General features: G+C 35.1%; 1 protein-coding gene across 4 annotated transcripts in view; it reads left to right on the top strand.

Moving 5' to 3' along the window:
- The window catches only part of LOC131062658 (uncharacterized), a 314377-nt gene that overhangs the window by 261701 nt on the left and 39132 nt on the right, over nucleotides 1-13544 (top strand). For all 4 annotated transcript variants that reach the window (XM_057996370.2, XM_057996371.2, XM_057996368.2 and 1 more), the window contains 2 exons: nucleotides 362-461; nucleotides 569-655. In XM_057996370.2, coding sequence (XP_057852353.2) covers nucleotides 362-461; nucleotides 569-655 — 187 coding nt within the window. The remainder of the gene's footprint in view (nucleotides 1-361; nucleotides 462-568; nucleotides 656-13544) is intronic.

The raw sequence follows: 13544 nt of genomic DNA, 5'->3' as shown, positions 1-13544 counted from the left end.
GACCAGTTCGGGTTTGGCTACTTATAGTAGAAACTGAAATAAAGTCCACCACTAATAATATGTGAAGCCTTGCTTGAACTGAATTGAATTGAGATTATATAGAATCAGGGAATTCATTACTTTATTGTTTATATTCATTGGTAGTTTCCTATTTAGGGCATCATGTGCTTGTTGAATTACATTTGTGAACTACTATTGTTTGATTATAAAAGCATACAAATCTGTGTTAAACTTATTGTGTGTTTGAATTTTTATGTTATTGCCATTTTCTAAACCGTGTATAACAGAAGCATTTCACTTTTAAACATTCTTCATTATAGGTAAGTCATGATTTCTCTTATGAAATTAACAAATTTTACAGTTGGATGGGCGTCCAATGAGTGGAGACATTGGGAAAGGTGCTACAAGGGAAGCTGTAGCTTTTGCTGCTCGCATGGTTGAGAACAAAAACCGTCCTCCAGGTATTATTCTTTGAAGGAAACTATATTTAGTAAGAAAATAACCACTTTTTAAAAGTTTCAGCGTGTCATGTCTCTTAGATATTTCTATTCAATTTGTTTGACGTCAGGTTTTCTTCAACTAGCTGGTGGTACAAACTCTTACACTATTGAGGCCTTGAAAAGAATTGACCTTTTCCAAACTACCTCAATTCCAGGTGTACTGTTTTTTTCGTATATTCATCCTGGGAGCATTTTTGTGTTTTTAAAGCTAAAAAAATTTATGCAAACAAAGAGTTAAAAATTTAGTAAATTTGTTCTTTTTGAACATTTAAATCTCCACATGTATTTCCAATAGTTGTATATATATTAGTCGTGAGAAAATAACTTGGTTCATGTTGACATAGAATATCTTCATTTCAAGATTATGATATAAAGGATGACAGTCTCAAGCTAGTGTTTTTGTTTTCCTACATTAGTTTGTTTGAATTTATGTTTATATTCCAAATATTATTACATTTTTTATGTAATTATTCCTATTTTTATTTCAAACATATTTTCCAGTTTTCTTTTGTTGAGAGCTTCTTCCATTGGATTACCATTTCATTCTTATAATATTGCCAAATTCAAGAGTAACTTACATATGTACTCCTCTGATATTCTCTTGTATACAAGATTAACCTTTTAGAGAGACGTGAATCAGTAACTTGCATGATTAAACTGTGCAGCGATGATCAGGATTTTTACTTAATGCAAAAGTCTGTCACTGAATTAGAAGCTAGGCTATACATTCAGTATGGTGTCTACATGATGCCTATTTCGCATGATTCCTACAGGCATATTTGATATGATATGTAGATGCTTTATGCTTTATAGTTAGCTGGAGCAAGCAGAAACTGTTTTGGGTGGCTAATATCAATAGGGAATGTGGTGCAGAGGCACCTAAGCACACAAGTATACCAGGAGGTCAAAAGTCATAATGTGAGCAATTTGATTGTATTTGAGTCCTTCATAATGTATTAAGGTCATTTGAGTCCATTGAATCATAATATGTAAGGCTAAATGAGCCATTTTGTCCAAAGTTGCTCAAGTTGTGTATTAAGGTCCTAATTGGTCTATATGGTCAAATTTGTATAAAAGAGTCATGAAAGGATAAAAGGGTTGTAAAAGGTCATCTGAAGTCCATTTTGATGTATTTGGAAGGTTCATGTGAAGTCTTACAAGTTTGGAGTTCATATTCATCAAAGTTGTCATTTGTGGCATTAAATGTTGTCAAGCAAAAACTCATATATTGCAAAGTTGCACAAAGGTGGATTTCGGTCTTAAACCAGTTGTAACTGTCAAAACCAATCATGGAGGGTATATATGTTGTGTATTGGTCATGTTTGAAGAGTAGACAGGTTTAGAGGTGTGTTTGGAAGGATTTGACCATTAAACCCTCTAACTGTCACAGGGTTCCTGCAGGTTTTGAAAGTGGCAGTCAGAGTTTTGGTCATTAATTTGATGTATGTATTCATGTGAGACTTTCTGAAAGAAGGAAGAAGGAATGGATGTATTATTCTCCACTGGTAAAGTGAATTGAATGAAGAAATATTGTTTTGTATAACCCTCTATCTGCAGTTATGTTGACAGTCACGTTGTATTTGCTGCTCTAATGGAAATTTGTCTTATCAAATGGATTGGATGGACCCTAAACTCGATTGGAAATGTTGATACAATGAATTAACTTTGATTTGAACTCATTTTTAGCCCTTGCCATGAAATATAAAGAAATTTTGAATGGTTTCTTTCAAAACTGTCATAAAACCCTCATGGACAGGGTTAGTGTGAAGGGTTTATTCATATCTTTGATTCTATCCATTGAAAATTCATGGTTTTCTGGATTTTGGTAATATACTTGATTTACTTTCATATTAATTTGGTTTGAGATCAAAAGGTTTTGTATTTTGGGAGAAAGATGGTACCTAGGCAGACTGAACTTACATTTCACTTGTTCTTCTGTGACAGTCAAAAACTGTCTCTGTACAGAGGACATAAATTTTGATTGAACCGTTGGATCTTGATAAATTTTGTATATGTTGTTTTCATCCTAGTTTTCCACAAACTCACCAGAGCGATTGGACTAATATTTTCCAAGTTGAAAGTTCTGGACGACAGAGTGCAGTACTATCAAAACTGTCATAAAGAATGGAAACTCTTGTTTGTTTTGGTTTGGATTTTGGACTCATGAATCATCAAGGAAGTTGGTAAATGATATTCATTGATGTGGAAAGTACTGAGGTTGTTATAATGAGATATGTTTCAGGTTTTGGAGGACTATGGCATTGTTATGTTGCTGATCATACTATTGGAAGTTGACATTATTGCAAGCAATGGAAGGATCATGGAGATGTTATGGAGGATTGATGGACCTTGAGTTTGTGTGCAGACAATAAAATGAGGACAGCAAAGTTGAAGGATGTGAGATAAAAGGATAGAGTGGAGGATTCTTGCAAGGTAGGAGGTAATGGTTTTTGCGATTGATTGGCATTGTGGCCAAATAGGCTTTGAGGCCTAAATCTTGTAATGAAATCAAGTTGTAAATGTGACCTCGATTAAGGTGTATAAGATGATGTTGTGAATCTTGATAATGTTGATGCTCATTGAGTTGAAAGATGTTGGATTTTGTCTTGAATGGATTAAGGACTGATTGGGTATTGGATGAGTTGGTTTTGTGAGATGAGTTTAATATTCTTAGATGCCTCAAACCTAAAAAAGTTGCAGGTTGAATGGGTCAATGAGCACCCTAGAATTGGAACTCTGTGGTTGTTTTGAGGTTCTTGATTGGTTTTCCATGATGCTCTGCATCAGAATGTGATTGATCATGTAGATAGGCTCGCACTGACTATTATAATTATAATGTTTTTGTTCATTGTTGATTTGAAACAGTACCAACATGCTTTCTTGTCAAATTAAATACCACCAAAGTTGAAGTTTTATCCCTTAATCGTGTGATACAGGTATCCTTTATGTGACTGTTTAAAATAAGATTTTTGAACAAAATTGTCTCTTAAGGGGTATGAAAAACATGATCTAGGGTGGGCATTAGGGAGGCACTCTGCAATAGGATAGAAAATTGCATAGTAGAGAAGCTGACGATTGTGTGATAATCAGTTGTATTTCCCTTGCAGTATTATTTTTCAAATTTTAAATCTTGGCTACAATGTGAGAAGTTGAAGAAGAATGCATCATTGATGTAGCTGGTCTTTACTACATAATGTTATTTTAAACCATGACAGCCCTTGTTTCAGTGTATTAGAGGAGCTTTAGCCAATTATCATGAAAAGATAATCTAAAAATTCTAGCAGCTGAAATATTTCACAAGGCATAAGAAGAAACAGCAGTTAACATCGAGGAACTTTGCAGCCAAGTGTTTCTTTAAGCCAAGTTACAATAGTGGCTACAGCTTGAAAAAGTATTAGCCAATAGTTCTCTTCACTACCTATGTAAAATAAGTATAACAAGCTATGGAAATTTCCCACAAGAATCATTGATCCTAGGATTAAATATGATTGACAAGTGCGATCATTGACAAGAGAAATGTGTGACTAAATCTCTTTCTTTTCAAAGGCATTTCCTTTTTATTCTAGGATTTAACTTTGTGGGCAGAATTGATGACGATTGTGTTAATATAATCATGCTTGAATAATTGAATGATTCTCAAAGAACCAACAAATAACACTCAGTGACATCCTCCATAGCCACTTCAATGGTAAAGTTACTACTTTATGCAGATGACCTCATCCTCATGGCAAAAACATCTCATTGTATGCAAAAACACCTAAGAGATCTAGAGCTATTCTATTAGGAGGTGGGAATGCAAGTGAACATTAGAAAAACCAAGGCCACGATCTTTACTTTGAGAAAAAATAAAGCAAATAAATTTTGATTTTGGAGAAAGCCCCTTGCAAGTGGTTCACGAATACAAATATCTGGGCCTTGTTGTCCTCATTTTTGTTTTCAAAAATGAAGGACCATTACATGAAATTTTTGTGAAAAAATGAAAAAAAAAAATTACTCTGTGGCACGCTTCCCGAGGCAAAATTTCGACTAATCTTTGGACTGGCTTAATCCTCAGTCCATCCTCGAACTATGTTTCGAATTTCGTCGAATTCTGGGTTCGTTTGCTATGTCTTTCCTTCAATCGGGTTTTAAAATCCGGACTGCAGGTGGAGAATTTTTCTTGAACTGCAAGTTTAATGATTTCCATTGTTTTGGTCTTTGTAGGGAAATTTTTATCTTATTACATGTGCACTTTTTTTAAAAATGAAAACTTGTAATTTGTTTTAAATTTCCCTTTTATTGTTTGTATTATTTTTATTGTTTTTTGATCTTTTTTAAGTTAAAATAGGGATTTTTTGGTTAAGTTACAAGTAAACTTGTAGTTCTCTCTAGAAACCCCTACTTTAATGGTTTTTACATGTAATAGGGATTTTAAACCCCCATTACATGTGTGCAAGCAATTCTAACTTGTTGTAGGGATATTATTTCCCCTTTACAAGTGATTTTAAACTTGCATAGCTCTCCAAAAAACCCGATTTTGCTCATAAAGTGCATTTTGAGAATTTTAAACTTGTAATTGCATTTTTAAAACCCGATTTTGCCTTGTTGATGAAAAAGTGACAATTTAAAACTTGCACTTTGTTTCCAAAAACCCGATTTTGCTTATAAAGTGCATTTTTGACATTTTAAACTTGCTAATTGGTCAAAAAATCCCGATTTTGCCTAACATGTTGAAAAAGTGAAATTTTAAACTTGTTATTTCCTCCAAAAAACCTGATTTTCATTGGTTCATGCAGATTAAAACTTGTTATTGGTTCCAAAAAACCCGAATTGCAAGGAAAAACGTTTTTTTGAGGATTTTAGGCAAATTTCTATAGAAGAATTGAGCTACATGTTTGAGTTTGAATCTTTTTATTTCCTCCATGCAAAGTGTTTCTAAAGGAGCTTAGTCTAATCTAATTTGAAGTCTTTGAGCTGCAAGTAGAGAAGATTAATTAAAATAGGAAAATCTCTAGAAGGAGCAGTAAGTCTTTGAGCTTGTGTCTATTCTTGAGGAAAAATTATTGTTTGATAAGAAATAGCAGCAAGTCTTTGAGCTTGCATTAGTTCTTGTCTTTGTGTTGAAAGAATAGATTATTCTAGTCTTTGAGCTATTGTCTTTTATTCGTTGTAAATTTTAGTATAGCAAAGGGTAGATAGGACTTCCAATAGTCAAATCTTTGAGCTTGATATTGTTGTCCCGTCCCGAAGGAAGTGATGGGAGTCTTTGAGTTTTCAGGAAACTTCATTTCCTTTCTCTCGTTTTCATTTGAAGTTGTTACCATTATTATACATTTTCTTGCTATCACTTTTCTAAGGAGAGAAAAGGATATAGGCTTCCTTGAAGAAAGAAGGAAGACTGTTGTCCCATCCTGTTTTTATTTCAGTTTTAGATAGATAGGGGGAGCCTTCCCTTAATTAGGAGAGTTTCATACTCACACATTGTGGTTGAAGCCACAATTTTGTTTGCTTTCACGAGTGTGCAAAATTTTCAACCAACAGTTTTTGGCAACTCTGCTGGGGACATGGACGCATTCGGAAGCCTCAAGCTTTCGTTTGAAGACTAGTGTCTTGCCGATTTTAAAAAAAGGAAATAACTTTTCTTGGGTTTCTGCTGGAAATACCAATACGCATCCAAAAGCCTCACGCTTTTGTTTGATGTATATTGGTATCCTATTCGTTGTTCTTGCAATTTCTCAAGCTTTCACCAAGGACATGTAAGATGGCTGCTCAAGGTCCTTGGGGGAATGCTTTTGGTCCGTTGAATCTTACTCCGCCATTACATGCTCTTCCTGATGGTTTGAGGAAGAACTTTCCCAAGTTCTTTGGAGATGGACAACAACACCCTGACGAACACATTACTGCTTTCTATATTGCATGCGGTGTTCATGGTGTTGAACACGAAGATATATTTGTAAGGCTATTTGTAGATACTCTCCAAGGTATTGCTGCTGACTAGTTTTATAACCTATCTGCCGGTTCGATTATATCTTGGGCGACACTTAAATTCAAGTTTGAAGAGAGGTTCAAGCCTATAGAAGATGTGCATGCATTATTAGCTCAATTGGCTCAAATGAAAAAAGAGTCACATGAACCCATGCGGGATTTTGTGGCTAAATTCAATAAGTTGTGTAACAAAATTCCAGTTGTTGCTCAGCCTACCACTGCAAATTTGAAGTGCTTCTTCATCAATGCTCAAGTGCCAGAAGTATGTTTTTTGTTGAGAAGGGAAGTTCCAAGAGACCTTGCAGCAGCGCAAGCTTTGGCAATTGATATTGAAGATGATCTTATCCTTGCTGGTAAGATAGAGATAGAATCAAATGGGTCCAAAGAAATCTCTTCATTGGGATCATGGGCTACCAAGAGAACAGATCCCATGGTGCAGAAGTTGGCTAATGAGTTGATTGCCCTCAAAAGGCAAATAGCTCAAGGTGTATTCTCTTCCCCTTATGAAGACATTCCAAGGAGGCCATACCCAAATATTTCTCCTAGTTATGTAGTTGAAAATCATGATAAGCTTCCTTCATCACCAGAAGGGTTTTCTCTTGAGGCACCACCAAAAAATGCAACAGTGGAGGATTCTGAATTTGAACAAAGTGATCTTGTTGGTCTCTTCCAAGAAGTTGAGGAAGCAGACATAGCTTGCGACTCTCAAATCTGGTTTATGCAGTTCCAGAAAGCTGATGAACAAAAAGAATGGACCATGCCAGATACCATGGACGATGCACAACAAGAGGTTGAAAGCCATTCTTCCAAGGTGTCAGTAAAGGAGGACAATCATGTCATGGTATGTGAAAAGATGATTTATGAACATAAAGACAATTCTATTTTGAAGTTTGGAAAGTTTGATGAGAGTTGTCATAAAGCAAATTTCAGCTCTCCTATTCAAAAGAGTAAAGAAGATATTGAAGAGGATACATTTTGGGATGAAATGGAACTATTTTGTTCAAGCTTTGATGTTGAACCAATATCTCATAAGTTAAAAGATCATGAGAAGCTTGAGAAAGATGAAAATCAAGAGTCTATTTTCCAAGATGGAGGTTTTGATATTGGTTCAAGTCCCCAAGAAAGTTCTATAGAGGAATTCTCTTTTTGTACGAGCATGCATGAAGGTCCCAATCAAGTTGAAATGAATGCATTCGTGTTCCAAGGTCATGAACTTGGACATATCATGCATAAGAGATCTACCCCAAAACTTGATGAGGATCATTTCATGAGTACTATAGAAGAGTTTTGTTTAAATCTTGTTGATGATTCTCTCAAATCTGAAGTTTGTAAACAGCATACTAAGGAATGCAATGCAGACATGTTTTCATTTGAATCACATGAAGATCTCTCTGTCCAGCATAAGGTTATGGTTGAAGAAGCAGCTGATAAAGATGTAATCAGCAAGAAGAATTATGTTTTTGTCCCATCAAGAGGATGTCCAATCAGACATCTTTCTTGGTTGGAAGCCAATGGGAGGACAAAGGTTTCACTTGTTCCTGAGCCGGTAGATACACTTGTTGAAGAGTCCAAACATGCATTTTCAGCTAAGCAAGAGCAGTCTGGCATCAAAAATCTACTTTGGAGCAGCAGTGCATATGATTCATTTCAAGAGGAAGGTGAATTTGTTCATCTTTTCCAAGGAGTGTTGCATCAAGTTCTGGTGCAATCGATTATTCTTCAATTGGTTGTGGCTGCTCATGATCATGCAAGGTACTATAAGTTATTGAAAAAAGGCAATTATTTTGCTGAGCCAGTGAATGGTTTCATTTGAAAAGCTTTAATTGTGGCTAGTTTAGGATAGGTAGGTTTCTATTTTCAATAAGTGCAGTTGCACAAGTTAGCGTCTTAGTTAGTTCTTTGCGTCAGTCATATCATCCTTTTGGTCGTCTGCGTCTTTTACTTTTGGTATTTTGTCTTTTTGTTTTACTTTTTCCTTTGATTGACTCTGTGGCCCAATGGATAAGAGGAAGGCACTTAGAGTTCTGGATTCTTTTCTTTCACAATCTTGAAGGATAAATGAAAGAACTCCCCAGTCAAAGCCAGTTGTTGTCCTCATTTTTGTTTTCAAAAATGAAGGACCATTACATGAAATTTTTGTGAAAAAATGGGGAAAAAATTACTCTGTGGCACCCTTCACGAGGCAAAATTTCGACTAATCCTTGGACTAGCTTAATCCTCAGTCCATCCTCGAACTACGTTTCGAATTTTGTCGAATCCTAGGTTCATTTGCTATGTCTTTCCTTCAATCGGGTTTTAAAATCCCGACTGCAGGTGGAGAATTTTTCTTGAACTGCAAGTTTAATGATTTCCATTGTTTTGGTCTTTGTAGGGAAATTTTTATCTTATTACATGTGCACTTTATTAAAAAATGAAAAATTGTAATTTGTTTTAAATTTCCCTTTTATTGTTTGTCTTATTTTATTTTTTTTTTGATCTTTTTTAAGTTAAAATAGGGATTTTTTGGTTAAGTTACAAGTAAACTTGTAGTTCTCTCCAAAAACCCCTACTTCAATGGTTTTTACATGTAATAGGGATTTTAAACCCCCATTACATGTGTGCAAGCAATTCTAACTTGTTGTAGGGATTTTATTTCCCCTTTACAAGTGATTTTAAACTTGCATAGCTCTCCAAAAAACCCGATTTTGCTCATAAAGTGCATTTTTGAGAATTTTAAACTTGTAATTGCATTTTTAAAACCCAATTTTGCCTTGTTGATGAAAAAATGACAATTTAAAACTTGCACTTTGTTTCCAAAAACCCAATTTTGCTTATAAAGTGCATTTTTGACATTTTAAACTTGCTATTTGGTCAAAAAATCCCGATTTTGCCTAACATGTTGAAAAAGTGAAATTTTAAACTTGTTATTTCCTCCAAAAAACCCGATTTTCATTGGTTCATGCAAATTAAAACTTGTTATTGGTTCCAAAAAACCCGAATTGCAAGGAAAAACGTTTTTCTGAGGGTTTTAAGCAAATTTTTGTGGAGATTTTTTGGGAGATAGAAGGCGTTTTGGATTCCTCCCTATTTTCATGCATTGGTAGACACCTTTCACCCCACATGGAGGTTAAGATTGCTGGTTTTTAGGTTTATAACAGCAAACACGTTTTCGCCAAAAAACCACGTTTTTCTTCATTAAAGATGCCACGAATCAGCAATCTTATGAATCGTTTTGGCTTGGTATGCTAAGGCGTTGAGGTTAGAAAGAGTCTTGGCCACTTTCCATGCCATTTTCCATGCATTTGACACCACGTTTTTCAGTTTTGGGCATTTTTTCAAAAACGTGGCTAGGGTTTTGAAATGCGGTTAATTTCTCTTTAAGAGTTCTCCTTCCTTCTTTCAAAGATTAATCATCTTGTTGAAGAAGCATTTTCAGATTGGAGCAAGGTAAGATTTCTTTTCTTCTTGTTTCATTTTTCTAATTTGTAAATATTTTGGTTCTTCCCCAAAAATCGGTTTTGTGAGAGAGATTTTCCCCCTTGATAAGCAATTTTAGAATTGCATTGTTCTTCCCCATTTTCCCTCTTTACTTGTATTCGGGATTTTAAATCCCGATTACAAGTTGGATGAAAATAATTGTTCTTCCCTTACAGATAAAAAATTTAACCATCTTTTGTTTAAATTCCAAGTTTCAAAGATGAAAAATACCCATTCTTTCAATTTCGGGTTTTTAGAACCGGATTACATGTTGAAAGTTCTTCCCATTTTCTTGAAGATGATCTTCCCAAAATATTTTCATTTTCACTCATATTCATTTACATCATCCGTACATGCCATTTCATCCACTCATTTCACACCTTAATTCATTTTCCCCATTTAAAGTCTACTTGCGGTCAGCCATCCAAAACCCGAAATTGGTCCAAAATGCACTCAAAAAACACTTGAAAATGAGTTCTAAAGCTCCAATTACAATTGCAAACTTGTAGTTACCCATTACACATATGAAGTTGCATGTTCGTTCTCCACAATTGCAAGTTAATGCTCTTGTTTTTCCCACACATGTAACGCAACTTCTAAAACCCGAAATTCACTTGTGAACCCATTTTCGCATCAATTTATCTCTTCCCTTGTCAGTCCGGTTTGCACACACGATCTATCAAATCAATGGATTAAGGCATGGGCCTTATTTTGCAAGCGGATTTCAAGGTTGGAGGATGATACAAAGAAGAGATACAACAACAATTCATGGTTGAGAGCATAAAATGCTTTCAAGACAAAGATGTTCATGACATGAAAAGAGGAAGGCAGCCCTTTCCCTCTTGAAAAGCCAGTACTACCCCAAGCAAGAAGATAAGGATGAAAGTTCCCGTTCCAGTTCAAGATGTCTTTACCAATCCAGAATACTTCAATTTCTAGCATCCTGAAGCGACATGAAGATCATCACAGATAAAGGATGATGCAGTTAGAGTCGTGTCTTTAGACACATGGAATAGTTTTAGTTATGCATTTGTAATTTCGTTTTGACAAGTTACATGTAAAAATATTTTTTGTAAAAAGCAAGTTACACATTACTTGCACTTTTGTAATTACATGTAAGACAACTACAAGTTGTGTCCGATTAGGACTGTAGTTGGAATAAGTCTTAGTTAGTTATTGAATAAGTCTTGGTGGTTGAGAGAATCTCTCAAGTTAGTTAGGATCCTCCCACCTTTTTCTCAAGGCTCCTCTTCTATAAATACTGGACGGGTCTATTGTAATATTTATCTTTTGGATAGCAAGCAAAAACTCTGCCAAATTTACAGCAAGAAGTCTTTGAGCTTATGTATGTGAATTGAAAGTTTTGAAGAATGATAAAAAAGGATTACTCAAGTTTTGGGTCTTTGAGCTACATGTTTGAGTTTGAATCTTTTTATTTCTTCCATGCAAAGTGTTTCTAAAGGAGCTTAGTCTAATCTGATTTGAAGTCTTTGAGCTGCAAGTAGAGAAGATTAATTAAAATAGGAAAATCTCTAGAAGGAGCAGCAAGTCTTTGAGCTTGCGTCTATTCTTGAGGAAAAATTATTGTTTGATAAGAAATAGCAGCAAGTCTTTGAGCTTGCATTAGTTCTTGTCTTTGTGTTGAAAGAATAGATTATTCTAGTCTTTGAGCTGTTGTCTTTTATTCGTTGTAAATTTTAATATAGCAAAGGGTAGATAGGACTTCCAATAGTCAAGTCTTTGAGTTTGATATTGTTGTCTCGTCCCAAAGGAAGTGACAGGAGTCTTTGAGATTTCAGGAAACTTCATTTCCTTTCTCTCGTTTTCATTTGAAGTTGTTACCATTATTATACATTTTCTTGCTATCACTTTTCTAAGGAGAGAAAAGGATATAGGCTTCCTTGAAGAAAGAAGGAAGACTGCTGTCCCATCCTGTTTTTATTTCAGTTTTAGATAGATAGGGGGAGCCTTCCCTTAATTAGGAGAGTTTCATACTCACACACTGTGGTTGAAGCCACAATTGTGTTTGCTTTCACGAGTGTACAAAATTTTCAACCAACAGGCCTTGATTTTTATAACAACCTCAATTGGGAGACTTATAAGACAAAAAGGATAAAAGGGGGTTGGAAAGCTCATTTCATGCTTCAAAACATATGCAGATCAGTTGAGTTACAGGATTGGGAAACAAAGAAGAGTTTGTTCGGTCTACTTGTTACATTGGAGGTTATTGTAGGGGTTCTTCCCTAGGGTTGAAGATGAATAGTTGCTCTCTTCCAAAGTTGGAAATTACAAATAAAAATGCCAAGAATGCCCTTTGTCTTCTCAATTCACTTCCTTATACACTATTATTTTTCATAACCTTTTTAATTTGCTACCTAATTGACCTTTTAATTCAACTTTACCTTTGCACCCAAAATTAAGTCACTTTTATGTCTCCTTATAATAACTCCTTTTTAACTAATTAAATATTAGTTCTCTTTTAACCACATTTTGACAACTTAAATACTTGACCATTTAATAATTTAATTAGTTTCTCAAAATCACCAAATTTAAGGAAAATATTGAAATATCCCAAAATATGAAACTTGACCACACAATCAATAGCTTAAGTGCATAGGATATCAGTCCACGTGAAAGTTGGTGCTCTCCTAAAATGATGGGCTTCTCCAAGAAGTGTGGAGTGCTCCCAATGTATCGGATCCACACACGAAGAATACCATTGTACTCATCTTAGCTCTAAGAACTCTCTACCATTTTACTCATCTTAGCTCTAAGAACTCTCTACCTGTAATGTCCCCTTCTTAGTGAGGAGAATTTCAGTGGGCCATTAGCCTATTCCGGAGGCCTGTAGGCTAAATGGAAGCAGAAAGTAGGGTTTCCTACTTTTGAGGGGGTCTGTGAGGCCTGTTTGATGCTTGACTAGTGGAAATTCTACGATTCTAACTATGGATTCCTTCTCGGTTTTCTGAAGGCTTCACAGGGGTATGACATGCATTATGTTCCAAAGAGAATTCTGGACTTACTATTTTTAGTAAGTGTCATATTTGGCAGTTCCATTTTTAGCAGTTCAGTATTGAGCCACAGCATAGTTCAGTTTGATGGTTTGTAGCGCCACAATTCATGGTTCAATTTGGCTTTATCAGTAATTGATTTACAAGTGAATTATTAAATATTAATACTTTATATTAAAGTTTAATATTAAATTGTTGGTGTGGTCGACTTAAGGAAAAATACCTTCACTTAAAAACTTATTATTTCCTAAGTCAGTTTGCGTTAAAAAAAGAGGAATATTTCATGTTTTAATGTTTTTTTATGTGCAAAGTGTTCACCTTGGGAAAAATGCGAACTTGTGCCTAGAAAGGGGACGCCAAAGTCATGTGGTGATTTGAAATGAAATTCAAATGAGATTTTGAGAATTTGGGCACCATTTGAAGATGAATTTGAATCTCCGAGTCTATAAATATAAGAGTTTGGCTTCTCATTTGGCATTCATGAAGAAAATATAACGAAGTGCTGCCGAAATTTACATTGAGCTTCGGGGAAAGCATACCTCCTAGCATTTGCTGGATTTCTTGCTTGAGAGATAGCAACTAATCGATCTTGAGACTTCTCTTCATTCAAGAG

This window comes from Cryptomeria japonica, chromosome 8, assembly GCF_030272615.1.
Source record: "Cryptomeria japonica chromosome 8, Sugi_1.0, whole genome shotgun sequence".
NCBI lineage: Eukaryota > Viridiplantae > Streptophyta > Pinopsida > Cupressales > Cupressaceae > Cryptomeria > Cryptomeria japonica.
The sequence above is the reverse complement of the archived record's forward strand: the minus strand, read 5'-3'. Positions and strand labels throughout refer to the sequence as shown.